Here is a 15,425-nt window from a genome sequence, read left to right as displayed (position 1 = left end):
CAGGTTACTTGCCCACACTGCTGTGACTGCCCCCCCCCCGTCCCCGGAGGGCGACACCTGCCCGGCATGGACATTGTCACATTTCCAAACGTCTCCAATCTCGTGCCCTTTGCACTGTCTGCAGCTCCCCGGATGTTTCTGGGGCTCACGGTGAGGGTGCATTTTCCCCTCTGGCGTGTGAGTCAGGCCTTCCCTGACTGTTACACTATAACCATATGAATCTTAATTTGGTCCAAACCCCAGACAAAGAAAGAAGCAAGAATTGTTGCACAATCACAGATTAATCCTGGGGTAACCACACCTTTGTCACTCAGGCCGGCCTGTCGAGAACTCGCCACGTCCACGCAAAGCCTCAGCCTTAAGAGGGTGCTGTTTTCTACATGCAGGTTCTGTGGATTTCTCTGCTAAACTTATTCCTAGGTATCTTCTAGTTTTATAATTATTGCGGCTGGAACATGGTCCCATTTGTGTTTCCAGCTGGTTAATGATTGTACCGCGCAAAGCGGTTAATTTGTATCTATAAATATCACATGTAGCCATTCCACCTTATTTTCTCTGGACGTCACGGGTTATTTAGGTGTGTGGCCACGTCACCAGCAGAAGAGGTGGGTGCCGGGCGGGGAGAGCTTGATATTTGTATTTTCTTATGAAATTCAGTACAGCTCCACACTGCTGTCCACACCGCTGTCCACACCGCTGTCTCCACACTGCACAGTCGCCCGTGTCCCCCTCCTGGCAGCCACCTCCCCCCAGGGACGGGACGCAGCGGGACCTCGGGCAGCCTGGTCTTTGATGCTGATGAAGCCCAGGATACTCTTCTAGGGTTCAAGTCTTAAGTGAGTTATGTGAGGGGTCTTTGCGCAAATCAGGCTCACAGAGACTTTCCTCTTACGTTTTATTCCAGTAGTTCTGCAATTTTAGCTCCTCCAGTCGGGTCTGTGATGGAGGCTTGTGAGAGGAGTGAGGCGAGGGAAGAAACTTCTTGCGCGTTTACTTGCACGGGGTGTTCAGTGCCGCTGGGGAGAGGGCTGTCCTTCCCTCCTGAGTGAGCTTGGCAGCTTTGTTACTGAGCAGTATTTCATCACGGACTATGACGTTAGTGGTAGGGTTTGTTAAGATTTTCCTTGTGGCCGAGCACATGGTCATATTCAAAATAATTTTTAAGTTCATTATTTGCCAGGTATTTGTTGACCACCTACCACTACATGCCAGACACTTTTCTCAGGAGTAGTGGACAAAGCTCCGGGAAACGAGCTCAAGGAAGAGTAGCAAGTGCAAAGGCCCTGAGGTGGGAATTTCAGAGCCTGTAACTCCACCCCTGCCTCCCCAGGGGCATCAAGGGAGGAGGGTCTGGCACTGGGGCCGGTGGGGGCCTGGGCAGGGCCTGGCAGCTCCCAGCTGCTGGGTGGCCGTGCAAACCACCTGCTCATGCTTCCTCATCGCTGGTGTTTCGTGAACCTTAGTGAGTGGCTTTCTCTGGCTGTTATTGGATTTCTGCATAACAGTCGCCCCTCTAAGTATAGGAACCACTGCTGAGTGGAAAGATGCCCCCACCTCATCCTGAGCTGGGTCATGCCCTGGGAGTTCAGCTGAATGTGGGAGGTGCCAGCTGGGTCTGCGCCCCCAACCCCGGGCCCTGGTTTCCCACCCCTCACCTGGGAAAGTCAGGCTCAGAGAAGAGTGAGGGGAGAGGTAGGGTGGACTCCAGCCCCCTCCCCATGCTGCTGCCCCTTGGAGCCAGCGTGGGACCCTCAGCCTCAGATCCCACCCGCCTCCCGCAGTCAGAGGCTTTGGACCCGGGTGGGGGGTGGAACTGCCCCTTGGTGTTCATCTCCTCATATGTAAACATGGCTGGCAGCTGTGGAGCAGGGACCCCCCGGGCATCGCTGCCGCCAGCCCCACCCTGGCTGGGCCAGCCTGCCCGTGCCAGGACGGCAAATGGCATGTTGGGTTTTATGCCAGGAACAAGCTTCCCATGGTTTCCGCTGTGGCGCTGGCCTCCCTTCTAACCCCCAGCCAGGTGGGGCTTCTGGACGCATTTCTGTGCAGCAGTGGAGGCCATGCGGGGGGGGGTGGGGGGGAGTGTTCCTTGCCACATGGCACCGTGGATGCCCCAAAGGCTGGTCCCATTCAGACTGAGTGGCACTAATCCACACCGCTGCACAGTGACCTCTGGTCCCCTTGCCCCTGGTCTAAGAGAAGCTGCCCAGCCCCCAGGGCGGCCCCTCTGACGGATGGGCTAGCTCCCCCTTTGGCTTTCCCTGACCCTCTGGCCAAATGGACCACCCAGAGCTCAACTAGAGGCAAGACAGGGCCGCCAGGGACCCCGGGAAGCCCATGAAACTCAGAGCCAGAAGGGTCCTGGGCAAGCTCTCCCAGGCCCACACCTGGTGTAGGAGAGCCCAGCACACAGCTGGTGCTCAATAAATGCATATTTGATCGCTAGAACTATAGTGCATGTGATGGGTTGAAGAAGCAGGTTTATTTATTTATTTTTAATTTTTATAGTTTTTATTTATTTTTGGGACAGAGAGACAGAATGTGAGTGGGGGAGGGTCAGAGAGAGAGAGGGAGGGAGACACAGAATCCAAAACAGGCTCCAGGCTCTGAGCTGTCAGCACACAGGGCTCGAACCCACAAACTGCGAGATCATGACCTGAGCTGAAGTTGGATGCTCAACCAACTGAGCCACCCAGGTGTCCCAGGAAGCAGGTTTAGAGGCCACCAAGTAAGGGTGCCCCCGCAGCCCTCACCCCTCCCAGGAGAGGGAGGGGATGAGACTGGTTTACCAGTCTTTCCTGGGAGGGAGGAAGAGCACCTGGTCACTCTCACTTTAGTGTGAATTAGCTTGTTCAAGAGGGAGAGATACATGGTGCTCTGGGTGGCCAACAGGCCAACGAGGTTGGGAAAGTTGCAGCTGCTTCCTGGACTGTGCGAGTTCGTTCGTGCCCCTCCCCACGCCTGGCGGAGGCCGCAGCAGTGCCGGAGGACAGAGGCTCTGCGTTGTCATCTGGGCGACTATCAGAAGAGTAAGTGACGAGACTATGACCTGCTTTCCCTTGAATCACCGGCTTCAAAGACGCTTTAGAGAATTCTGCAGATGTGCCTGAAAACTGACCCTGAGGTTTTACTTTTCTGTTAGTCTGGATCTGTGCCAAAATGCCCGGCACAGGAGGGCTCCCTGTCCCCACACGACGTGGGGACAAGTTGGCCTTGGCCTTCCCACCCCCAAGACCCTGTGGTAGTTTCCAGCAGCTAAGAAGGCCTACGGGTATAGGCGTGGCCCAGCCTACAAACATCTAGTTTTCAGCCCAGAATACTCAATCAAAGAGTTGTTCTATTGCTACCAATAGCTCGTGGCCTTCCAAACTTCCTCCTCTGCTCACAGGCCTGGGGGGGGTGGGGGGGTGGGTATCACTCCTGAGTAACCGGCAAAGGCAGCACGTGGCACAGATACCTGCGGGAAAGGGCGTCTCTCCCGGGTCAGTGCTACACGGACACCTGCAGCATCACAGGAGTGCGGCAGTACCAGGACGTGAACGCAGAGGTTCAGAACATGGAGTCACCGGATGTGGACAGCAGGGGGCAGCACGGAGCTGGGCCTCAAAGCCAGTGTGGGATGGGGTCCTCCTGGAGAAGGGGCGTGGTGTTAGTGGCCCCCTCACAGACTTACGTGAGTAAGTGCATTTCCACCGCACTGTTCATCCCCAAGGCATGGACTCCGCGAGCCCTGAGCAGTGCTTGTGAGGGCTCAGCGCGGGATCAGAGGCCAGAGGCCAGCCCCTCAGAGACTGGTGCCAGCGAGGCCAATGGAAGGGTGTCAGCGGGCGTGGGGCTGGGCGGTCACTGGTCCTCGCTCAGGGTCACAGGAGGTGAACGGCAGGCACAGGGGAGTCCTGGGGCAGGGGGTCCCCTTATGGATGCTGCTTGTTCCCAGGAAGCCTGCGGCGCTGATGGGAGCGGCTGCCTGGCTCCTACTGGCCATGCGGGGGCGCCCAAGGGACTGACCTCGCCAGGCTGCGAACGGCCCCCCACCAGCCCCACCCACGGTGCCCGTGATGGGGGGCCGCTCTGCTTCCAGCAGCCCCCCCCCCCGGGGGCCAGGGCTCCCAGCAGTGCCAGCCAGGCTCCAAAGCTGCAATTACGCGTCTCTGTCCTGTGGGCCGAGTCATGGAGGGCGTCCGGGAGGTGTTTTGTTGTTGCCTGTGAATCAGGAGCTCATGAGAAAAGTGGTGGCTGGTGCAGCAGAGAAATTAGGGCCTCGGTGCTGCGGCGCGCAGCCCCCCGGCCGCTCTGGCCACGGCCACCCCTCGGCCCCTGCGGGGAGCCTCACCAGACGCCCGAACCCCGNCACACGCGCACACACCAGCCGCCGCGTGCACACACGCGCACACGCCAGCCGCCGCGTGCACACACGCGCACACACCAGCCGCCGCGTGCACACACGGGCACGCCTCCTCCCGCCCAGCCCCCACAAAGGCCAAGCTTCCTGCGAGCTAGCCGCGGGGTAGGGCGGGCCTGGGTCTCGCTGGGCAGCCCCTGCGCCCCGACTGCCCGACTCTCTGTCCCCAGGGGCCACAAAGGACATGGGGAAGATGCTCGGGGGCGACGAGGAGAAGGACCCCGATGCGGCCAAGAAGGAGGAGGAGCGCCAGGAAGCCCTGAGGCAGGAGGAGGAGGAGCGCAAGGCCAAGTACGCCAAGATGGAGGCGGAGCGCGAGGCCCTGCGGCAGGGCATCCGAGACAAGGTGGGTGCGGGCCCGGACGGGGGGCTGCCCCCGCGCCCTCTCCTTCGCCTGGCTCCCCAGAGCAGGACCTCAGTCCACACCCCAGGAGCCCACTCCTGTGGCCCAGGCCCGCCAGCACCGGCTCACTGTGGGCACCACGTCTTTCCTGCTCTTACCAGTGGGGCTGGGCCCTCACGAGGGGCTCCCAGGCTCTCTGGGCCAGATGGTGGCTTCTGCGGGAGGAAGCGTCCAGTCCTGCCCCTCCCCCCCAGTCCTCTAAGGACAGGCCCCGCCCAGAGCGGGTTCTTGCCGGGCCGCCCAGGGGAGCTGGCGGTCAGGCAGGCCTGGGTGGCGAGTCACGGGCAGGGGAACGCGCCTGCCCGTCTCCAGAGGGTCCTCGCCTTCTGAGGCTGACAGCAGAGTGATGGGGGATGGGCTTCAAGTTGGCAGCCACAGCTTTTTTAGGGATCACCTGGGCTGCCTTTCCCAGTGGGTGGGGCAGTGTCACGCCTGTCACAGATGGGGAAACCGAGGCCCAGAGAAGGGGTGGGCACGCAAGCCTGAGCTGGCAGCCAGGCTCATACACCTGGCTCCGCATGTGGGCCGTGCCCCCAAGGGCGTATCCGCTGCCCACCCTCAGCTGACCATCCAGTAGCCAGGCTGGAAGGGTGGGAGAGGGCAGGTGTTGGGGTAGCTGCGCCAGCCCCAACCAGGGTGGGCCAGGTGGGGAGGAGATGGTCCCTCTCCGGGGGCCCTGGGAGTTTGGCGAGCGTACCCCAAACCACACGGCCTCCCAGGTGTCCAGGCCAGACCGGCCTCCTCCGCTGAAGGTGCTTGTAGCCCGGCTGTCCCTGGGTCCAGGTGCCTGGGTAGGAGGCTCAGTCTGGGGGGGCTGCCGCCTTGCTTGGCTCCTTCCTGCCCCTAATCCCGATGGCCCTGGGCTCTGGGTGCTGAGGGAGGCACTCCCGGACCTTGCAGGTAAAACTTGCTGGTGAGGCTGGGGCCCCTCAGGAGAGCTCCATGGTCCCTGACCCTGGACTCTGAGATGCCCAGATAGACCATGTGAGTGGGAAACCTCAGACCCCAGGATGCCGAGTTCTGCCTCAGTGTACCCGAGAGAAGGGCCAATTCCATCCAGCCCAGCAGAAGCCAAGCCTCCCAAGGTGGGGGTGGGGGGGGCGGCGCAGGTCAGGTGCCTACAGGTCCCTGAGCCCCGAAGGGGTGTGCTGACCGCAAACCTTGACATCTCACCACTGGTCACCAGACACCCTTTCTGGGGACCTGCCGACAGCTCTGGTTGATTTTGCTGGGACACCTGATCACGAACGCCTCTCCTTTCTGCCCGGGATGGGCCCCTTCTGCAGTCAGGAGTCAGCTTGGGCTGCGGCCGGCAGACACCAGTGTATGGATCAGGGCATGCGGGATGAGGCAGTGGGGGGAGGATCGAGAAACGGACAGACAGACAGACGCCCAGGCAGAATGTCTTCTAAGAGGGGAGGAATGGGGGTGGTGGCTGTGGCTGGGGGAGCCGAGGGAGGGACTGAGACAGAAGATGGAGAGGGGCGGGGAAAGGGGGAGGGAAGGGGTTGGAGCAGCTGTGCTCTGAAGCCTGTCTGTCTCTGTGTCCGTCTGTCTGTGTCCAGCCACCCTGCTGCCCACAGCTTTGCCCCAGGCGTACCCCCCAGCGGCAGATCCTGGGAGGGTGAACGTATTTGTCCCGGCCCTTGAGCCTCACAGACAGGTCACAGTGTGTAGTGAGGGTGGCCTCCCCCGTCTCCCCCATCGGGAGGCAGGTGCCCCCTCCCCTGAGCCCCGGCCTGGCCCTCAGGACTCACGCTGGGGCTCAGGTGTACACCTGCACTTGGTGTGAGTTCACGAGCATAACGCATCCCACTCATTTTATCTTTAATACGAAAACCCTTTCTGTTCGTTCTCTCTTTAAACCCTCTGCTGGCTCCCATTTCACCCAGGGCCCCAGCCCCAGGCCCACGGTGACCTGTGACCACTGTGCACTGGGCCTCCTGGGGGCCTGCACTCTCATGGCCCCAGGGCCTTTGCTTGGCTGCTTCTCTCTGGGGCTCTCCCCTCCCCACCCCTCCCCACTTGCCCTCCCCCTGCTTTATTTTGCTCCCCGAACCTACTTTCACCTGACACGCTTGCTGTTCATTGTTCACCCCTAGTCGGGGTCGGGGGCGCTGTGTGTTCTGTGCATGGCTCTGTTCCGCTGACGGACACGGAGCCTGGCCCTGTGGATGCTGGAGTCCCGTGGCTCCGTGGATGAGTGGCCCTCACCAACCTCCTCCACGTGATGGATCGTGTCCTCCCCCACCCTCAAGACCCCCAGTGTTGGGGGGGCTGTGTGGAAGGCTGCCTCGGGGCCCTGTCTCCCCACACAAGCACCCTGGCCCGGGGCCTCCTCGGGTGGGCCGGGCGCCTTCACCTCCTGAGCTGCCTCCACCGGCCCTGGGTGTCCCTCGCCTTCTCTGCCAGCCCCAGCGGCTGGCCTCGCCCTTGCCAGGTGGAGGGCATTCCTTCCTGCGCACATCCGGTTCTGTTCTCGTGGGCGCAGCAGACACTCTGGCGTCTACCCGGTCCAGCTGCAGGGCCAGGGGTCCGAGTGCCAGGGGCTGGGCCATGGGTTCCTCTCCTGCCCAGCCTGATCTCTTTTCCAGCTATTGTGGGATTCGGTAGGAGCAGTGGGCCGGGACCTGTGTCCAGAGGGGCCCCAGCAGGGAAGATACGGGTGTGTTGGGGGAGCAGACACCTGCTTTGGACACCCCAAAATGAGTGTGCCAGGTGCGGGCCCCTCCTGTGTGGCTGCAGAGCTAAATGAGACGGTGGCCACCTGGCCGGGCACTGGTGGGGGAGCGGTGTGGGGGACCACGGTGAGTCCCTCCGCTCGTGGGGCAGAGGCGGCTCAGGAGGGGTCCGACACGTCTGGGTGCGGGAGCCCCGGGTCTTCCCGGCCGCATCACTGTAACCTCCAGAAGTTGGCCCACTCCCTCCTATGAGCCTTCAGCTCAGGAGACATACCCACCCGCCCCAGGGTCCCCTAGAAATGGAGGGGGCTCAGAGCAGGAGTGGAGGCTGTGCCTTGAGGGTGTGGGGTGAGGGCCAGAGCCGGCCCCCTTGCCAGCAGCCACACTGAGTGGTGAGGGCAGGACACCCGCCTGGGCGTGGGGAGCACCTGGCCCCCCTTCACCCCTGGCACCACTGAGTGACCCAGCCCCCAGGTCCTGCCCCAGGGGAATCTGCCTGACGCTCCCGTCCGCTGAGCCTTCTTCCACCTGTCCTGGCAGCCCTCGCCACCTCCCTCCTGCTCCCCGCAGGTGGGAAGCCTCCACATTCTCCTTGCTGGGCCCCAGGCACCGGACCCGGCTTCCGCCATAGGTGCCACACAGCCTGTGGCTCGTGGGGCTGGTCAGAAAAGGAGGTGCCGAGCTGCCCAGTCCAGGGCTCCATCAGGTGGGGTGTCACAGCTGGAGGGCACAGGGGCCAGGGTCAGGTGTCCTCTGGGGCACCCAGGTCCCCAGGCAACCTCATCGAAGGAAAATAGAGCAGGCTGGCGGGGTTTCGCACCTCAGGGGTTGGTGGGCTCCCCAACCCATCAAGGGGCACCTGTGAGGCCCAGGAAAGAGGGGAGATTGGCCCACCTGCTACGCGCTGCCTGGTTTGCATATGCACTTCCTGGTTTGCGTACCCACCTTCTGGTTTGTGTGCCCACCGCCAGGTTTGCTGCTTCCAGCCTCCTCCCAGGACATGCTGGTGGATCCCAGCCCACCCAGTCCCCCACGTCCCCTTGAGATCGCTCCAGGCTGTCTGAGGTTTGAGATGATGATAAGTGTGGGTGTGATTGCCAATTGTTGTTAGTTGTTTCAGAATATTACAGACCCTCACTGTTAATCAGCCCCAGCGTGTGGGGTGGGTCCTGCCATCTTCGTGGTCAGTGGGGGGCTGGGGGCCTTGGCGGTTCGCGTCCTTGAACAGCCTCCTGCGGATGAGCGTTTGTCCCTGGAGCTCAGGAGCCCTGGACCAGCTCTTGGCCAGATCACACTGGAGTCGAGCTCGGGGGTGGGCTCAGGAGTCCCTCCCCAACAGAGTACCCGCGACCTCCAGGTGGAGCCCAGTGGTCTAAGCTTTGGAATGGCTTTGAGCCTCAATGGAGCACCTGGGCTGGGCGCTGGGGTCTCCTCCCTGGACGTCCGAGAGGACTCAGCACCCAAGACAGTGCTTGCTCAGAGGTTGTGTCCCTGGTCTGGGAGATGACCCCGCTCGGCCACACACAGCACGCTCTCGCCATAACATGAGCGTCCCCTGCGGCACCGGCCGCAGCGAGCGAGAGTGCAGGCCTGGACATCACAGCCCCCTGGGCCCCGCCCACAGGCCTCCACCCGCACACAAAGGTTCCTGCCTGGTGCATCCCGCCCTGTGGCTGTCTCTGTGCCCTTGGCTGGAGGGAAGCTTTCTTTGGTCTGACCTAGTTTCTGGAAGCGTCTCTCTCCTCCGCCCACACTCCACCCCACAGGGCTCCAAGCCACATGTTCCTCCTTCCCCTTCCAAGCCCAAGGGCCACTGCCGTCCACCGTGACGTTGTCCTAGAATGGTGACCCAAGAGAAGGCCTGTGCTTCTTGGGCAAGGGGGTGCCTGGTGTCTGGTCATCCTGTCACACGCTGTGCCTTTGGCTGACCTGACATCAGTGCTCAGTAGGGAGGGCCCTCTGGTTAACGTGCCCGTTGCCTAAGAGTTCTTGGGGCACCCTGGTCAGCCCCTCTGTGGGACCCTCCTGGGTGCTGTTCAGGGTGCACAGAGGAGTATGAGCTGCTCAGGGCTCCTGCTGAGGAGACAGAGACAAACCCTTCATTCCTCTGTCCTCAGTGTCTGGCACGTGGCCAAGGAGGCCCCAGGCTGTGCTCTGGTCACAGCTGGGCAGAGAGCACGGCTTCCCCGTTCCGACCACTGCTGAAAGGGGCCCTTGCGTCCCCCATGCCTGAAGCCTCCTGCAGCCGCAGACAGGAGACCGGTGCAGAGGGTCCCTTCAGTACCTTTAGAAGCTGCAGGTGGGACATAGCCAGCTCCCCTGAAATCTGGAAGAAGGAAGGCCCTTCTTGGAGAGCAAGGGTGTCCCTTACCCCCCAAGCACCAGAAGCAGAGCCCACCTCTCGTGGTGGGGCTGGCAAGGAGAGATGGGGTGGGTCCTCCCCCTGGGCAGAAGCACCCCCTGGGGCAAGTGATCCTGTCCTGTGTGTCCCCCAGTAGGACTCTGGAGCCCATGGGCACCTGGTGACCCCACGTGGCTGCTCCCAGGTCTCCCCCTTCATCCTTATTAATGCTTCTGCTCCGGTGTGTTCCCTAACGCGCAATCCAGAACCTCAGAGCCGGCCAACGGCACCCCTCTTTCCAGCCTGAGCGGGTCCTGAGCTCGGCCCATCAGACAGACCACCAGCCCCCAGAAGCATGAGCCCAGCTTGACCCTACCCGGTTCCCACCAGCCATGAGACAGGAGACCACCCTGAGCACAAGCTCCTCCTCTTCAGTGCTGGTGACATGCCTGGGGGGAGGGCCTATCACCCTCCTTGAAATGAACTCTCTTAGTTCCGGAGCCGAGTCAGCATGCGGGCAGGGCTGCCCTCCCTCTGAAACCTGCAGGAGGGAATCTTGCCTCCTGTTGTCCTGTGGCCGTGGCTCTGGCTGTCCTTGGTGTCCTTGGCCCGTGGCAGCGTCCGCTCCAGTCTTTCTCCATTTTCCCATGGCTTTCTCTGTCCTTCTCTTTCTCTTACAAGGAAACTCATTGGATTTAGGGCCCAGGGCAATCTCATCTCCTTACCTTAGTTACATCTGCAAAGACTCTACTTCCAAATAAGGTCACATTGTGAAGTTCCAGATGACAAGAATTTGGGGGGAGGGCACATTCAACCCGCTACAGATGGGAGACCTGGGTAAAGGCTGGGGGCAGGGACACACACAGGAAACCTGAAATGGGGTTCAGGGGTGGCCAGGAGTGTGGGCTAAGGGGGCGCGCCTAGGGGGGCTCCACTTAGGGCCGCCACTGGACACCCTCCTCCGCTGGCTGTCACGCAGGGGCGGGGCCATAGCCACACATAGGGAGGCTTGACCAGGCGTGGGGTGTGACCGCATGCCACCCGACCAAGGATCTGGGCTGTGTGGGCCGGCCGGTCCCAGAGCAATGGGTTCTCGCCACACGGTGCTCAGATGTCCTGCCCGCCCCTCCCACCTCCTAGGCACGGCCCAGGCCAGCGGAGGGCAGCGCCAGCTTCCAGGGAAGGCGAGGTGGGTCAGTAGGGTGGCGAGGCCGGGGGTGGGGCGGGGTCACCGGCACCCGGTAGGGACCGGCCTTCCCCTCCCCTCTGCTTCTCCCTCAACGCAGCCCCCCAAGCCGTGGCTTCTGCTGTTGCCCCCACTTCTCCGTGAGGGTCCCCTCCCCCCACCAGGCACCCTCCTGGGTGGGATTTTGCCTCCGGGGTCTTGGAGGCAGTCCGTGGGGCCAGGGGCTCCCAACTGCCCTTCTCGGCCACAGGCACTGCCTCTCAAGGTCTCTGGGCCAATCCCGCAGGGCCAGGAAGGGTCCAGCCTCCCAGCTGCTGTCAGGCCCGGCTCCAGCCTGGGGCTGGGAGACCAGCAGTCTGACCCCGCCCCTCCCCCACAGTACGGCATTAAGAAGAAGGAAGAGCGCGAGGCCGAGGCCCAGGCCGCCCTGGAGGCCAATTCGGAGGGCAGTCTGACACGGCCGAAGAAAGCCATCCCGCCAGGCTGTGGGGACGAGCCGGAGGAGGAGGACGAGAGCATCCTGGACACGGTCATCAAGTACCTGCCCGGGCCGCTGCAGGACATGTTCAAGAAGTAACGCCCCGGCGCTGGACACAGCCCGCCTGAGCCCGGACCCCCACCCCTGCCGCCCCCTCGCCACCTACGCCCTGGACACGCCCTCCGTGGAGGCCCCTGAAGGGATGTCGGGAGCAGAGTGCAGCCCCCGAACGCCGATATAAGCCATAGTCCTAGACCTAGCCGCCCCACGCGCCCCTCATGCCTGGGGAGCCTGCGCTCACCGCTCACCACCAGCCCCTCCCCTCACTGCCATCGCCGCCGCCACCAGGGGAGGGTGCCCCCCCTGGACCGGCCCACATGCTCCTCTGGGTTGAACCCCCCCCCAGAGCCTGGGACGTCCCTACTGCTCCCGCCCGTCACGCCCACCCAGCAGTGCCCAAGGCCACGCCACCGAAAGGGCCAGCGCAGCATCTCGACCCCCTGTCGGTGCGCCGTCCCTGCGTTCTTGGGCGCTTGTCCCGTCCCAAACTCAGGAGCACAGCCATAGTGGGGGGAAGGCAGGCGTGCGGGCGGGGGCGGGAGCCTCCCCACGCCCCTGCAGCGACACCTGGACTGCAGGGGCTCCGAATCTTCCTGTCTGAAGGCTGCCCACCTCCACCTGCACCCCTCACATCGTCCATCCGTCTCTTCCTGTCCTCCGTGCCCCCCTCTCCTCCTGCTCCTCTGGAAGGCTTTGCTCCGGAGCAGTACCAGGACCTAGGTCTCTTCCAAACCGAGGGAAACCAAGCAGCAGGCCTCGGGGGAAATTTAGGACACCGCCCCCACCGCAGGCCCAGTGTGGAATAGCGCAGCCCCTCGCGCACCCTGTGGCTCACCGCCCCCCTGAGGCCCAGCCCTCGCCCCTCCCTGGGTGGCACCTCGGGTCTTCTTAGCAGAGGCTGCTCTGGGGTGGGGGTCTCCTGCCCGCACCTTCTGTGCGCCCGCACCTTCCACGAGAGCATGGAGGAGACCTGGGGCCCTGGATGGGTGCCGCGCCTGGGGACAGAAAGTCCCTCCGGGCCCTCCTCTGTCCCTCGAGCTGGGGACCCGCCAGGCAGCCTTGCGCTCAGCCTGGCGGAGTCTGAGGAGCGCCACCGCGGGCCTTCCCGACCCTTCCGTCTCTTTCATCCTTGTTTTCCTTTGCATCACGATATGTTGAATCTCAGGTAAATGAGGTCTTACGTGTTTGGGGAGTTCTATCGGGGCAGAAAGCCCGTCGCCTCGGTGTCCGGGGGCCCCTTTCTGTCCGTACCGCACATTCATCGCGTCCACGTGTTGCGGGCCAGGGGCGCGGCCCCACGTAGCTCTTTAGAGAAGCCATAACAATAGACTGCAATACTCACCGCGGACGCCCCTGCCCGGCCCGCGGGCCCTGCGCGTCCTGCGCCCTCCACTCCTTTCGGTCCCATGTCTTTTTTAAATGCCTGTTTTCACACGTCAAAAAGCCAGCTCTGAGCAGACAGGGCGTTGTCGCGTAGAAACCCCGCACCCTGTTCCCAGCGCATGGGGCGCCCGGAGCCGCGAGCTTAGCGTAGGCCGTGGATGTCGTCCGTCCTGTCCTTGCGCCCACGCCTCCTCCTGCATGTCGGGGGCCGTCGCGTGTGTTCTCTCTGGATGGAATCACAGCCAATAAACACCATAGTGAGTTCACGCTGCGTGGCCGTTCTCTCCAGAGTCCTGACGCCTCTCCGGGCGGCCGACCTCGGCAGACTGACAGGAGGGCCCCGACGCTGCTGCTGGACAGGAAGCCCCTTCCCTTCTCCCTGGGACAACTGCAGGGTCTCCCCACCGCCCTGACCCAGACTCACTCCCCATCTCCCTGAGGCAGCCCAGGGTGATCATCTCAAGGGCAGACTGTCCCCTTTGGGGCTCCCTTCCTCCCTGTTCCCTCCCCCCCTCCACGAGTCTCCCACCTGCCCAGACCCCTTGACAAGCCTTGCCTTCCCCACAGCTATGCCAGACTCTTGGGAGCTCAGCTCCCACTCTGCCTCCTGATGAGGGAGTCACTGTCCATCCTCCCTCCTTGGATCCAAAACACTGACCAAAGCTTTTGCAGCCCACGCTGTTTTTAGGCTCTGCATGCCACCCCCAGAAGGGCCCCTCTTAGAAGGGTCCCCAAGGGCGCCTAGGGGGCTCAGCCAGCGAGGCGTCCGACTCTTGATTTCAGCTCAGGTCATGATCTCACAGTACAGGAGTTTAAATCCCAGGTCAGGCTCTGTGCTGATGGTGCGGAGCCTGATTAGGATTCTGTCTGTCCCTCCCCTGCTCTTTCTCTATCTCTCTCTTTCTCAGAATAAATAAATAGACATAAAAAAAAAAAAAGGAAGGGCACCAAAAATTGCATCAACCATTCAGCCTCCACTCCCCTCCCAACCCCCCAGCCTGGCATGGACTAGGTTCAGTTCTGAGCAGCAACCTGGATTTGCCAGGTGACCTGACAAGCCTTCCCTCTGAACACTGGCCGGCCCTTCCTCAGCGACTGGTGGGCGAGACGCCTCAGATGAGAGTGTCTGAGGACTCCAGGTAAAGGTATTTGTTCACTTGACTTTACTGAGTCCTGGGATGTGCCAAGCTGGTGTTATGCACCAGGGATAACTGAGGTCCCTTCCTTCTGAAACTAATTTTTCCAGTGGCAGGAGACAGATGATTAAAAACAGTAAATCAAGTGATTTCTTCTGGGGTGGAAATTGAGTGGAATCAGGGGGCAGAGAGGATGGTGAAGATCAATATTTCACCTCTGAGGAGGTGCAGAGAGACGCCAAGGAGAGGAGGAGGGAGCCCGCGGGGACTTTCGGGGAGAGCACACCAGACAGAGGAGCAGCCATGCCCAGCACCCTGAGGCGGGAGCTGCCGTGGGCCCTTCAGAGCTGTGAGCATGACTCAGACGACACGGCCCTGCCCTGCCCTGGATGCCCGTTTCAGGTCCACACGACTCTTAGCAGAGTCTCTCGCCTTTCTGCATGTTTAACCCTTTTGACAAACAGAGCACACTGATACCTGGCACCCTCCAAAGCCGCCTCCCACTCTGCAGGCAGGCAGGTCTTGCCCAGTCCTGGCTCTGGTCACCTGTGCCCCTGGTCCCTAGCGGCAGCCAGCCCCAGCAGGCCTGGCATTTCCTGGACCTGCGCTGTAGGAGTTACTGACTCACAAGCCACTTACTACCAGGCTGTCAGGACAAAACTAAAGGTCTGGCAGTCCAGGACCGTTCTGTCTAGTTGTGCTAACCCGCAGCCAGACACGTCCCGCTGTCCACAATCCGCCAGCGCGGCTCAGCGAGCCCGGTCCGGGCCACCTGTCCGCACAATTTGGAACTGTCTCAGCAGGGCCCCTCAGGTCTGAAGGGAGGGGTCCTGGCGCGGTGGAGTGGGNCGCCGGGCCCCCCCTCCAGGCTCTGTCCTCGCCCACCTGACCGGCCCGAGCCAATAAGCGTGTGCCAGGAAGATCCGCCGCAATTGGCTCCGAGGGCGTCACGTGACGGAAGCCTGGCCAATCAGAACCGCGGAGACGCCAGTGCGGGGCTCCGGCAAGTTCGGGACCGCCCTCGAGCCCAGTGGCCTGCGCCGTGCTCCCCGCCCTCCCCGAGCGGTGCCCGCGTGCTCCCCGAGTCCTCCCGGGGTCTCCCCCGGGTCCTCCGCAGGCCGACTGGGGGCGAGGCCGAGGCGGCAGCGGGTTCTGGCGGGGCGCTGACCAGCCGCCAGGAAGCCGGCACCGGAGAGGGGACATGTCCCGGCTGCCACGTGTGGCTCATCCTCAGACCCGACAGCACAGACTCGGCCCCGCACCCAGCCCCCAGACCAGTGGCCACGGCTGCGGCCTGTGGGGCGGGGAGGGTGGGGGTGAAGCCCGGTGGCCCCAGCCGGCTAGGCAGAGGTCCC

General features: G+C 62.4%; 1 protein-coding gene across 2 annotated transcripts in view; it reads left to right on the top strand.

Annotated features, from left to right (window-relative positions):
* CPLX1 (complexin 1) overlaps positions 1-13,200 on the top strand; it is a 32,007-nt gene extending 18,807 nt beyond the window's left edge. Inside the window, exons 1-3 of one of the 2 annotated variants that reach the window (XM_077750480.1) lie at positions 3,491-3,677; positions 4,573-4,748; positions 11,393-13,200. In XM_077750480.1, coding sequence (XP_077606606.1) covers positions 3,557-3,677; positions 4,573-4,748; positions 11,393-11,590 — 495 coding nt within the window. In that variant the 5' untranslated portion in view covers positions 3,491-3,556 and the 3' untranslated portion in view covers positions 11,591-13,200. Of the gene's footprint in view, positions 1-3,490; positions 3,678-4,572; positions 4,749-11,392 lie in introns of those variants that run through there. The other variant, XM_077750481.1, reaches the window with a different exon arrangement.
* The last annotated feature ends 2,225 nt before the right edge of the window (positions 13,201-15,425 follow it).

The sequence above is a fragment of the Crocuta crocuta genome, unplaced genomic scaffold (assembly GCF_008692635.1).
Source record: "Crocuta crocuta isolate KB4526 unplaced genomic scaffold, BGI_CrCroc_1.0 scaffold179, whole genome shotgun sequence".
Lineage (NCBI taxonomy): Eukaryota > Metazoa > Chordata > Mammalia > Carnivora > Hyaenidae > Crocuta > Crocuta crocuta.
The sequence above is the reverse complement of the archived record's forward strand: the minus strand, read 5'-3'. Positions and strand labels throughout refer to the sequence as shown.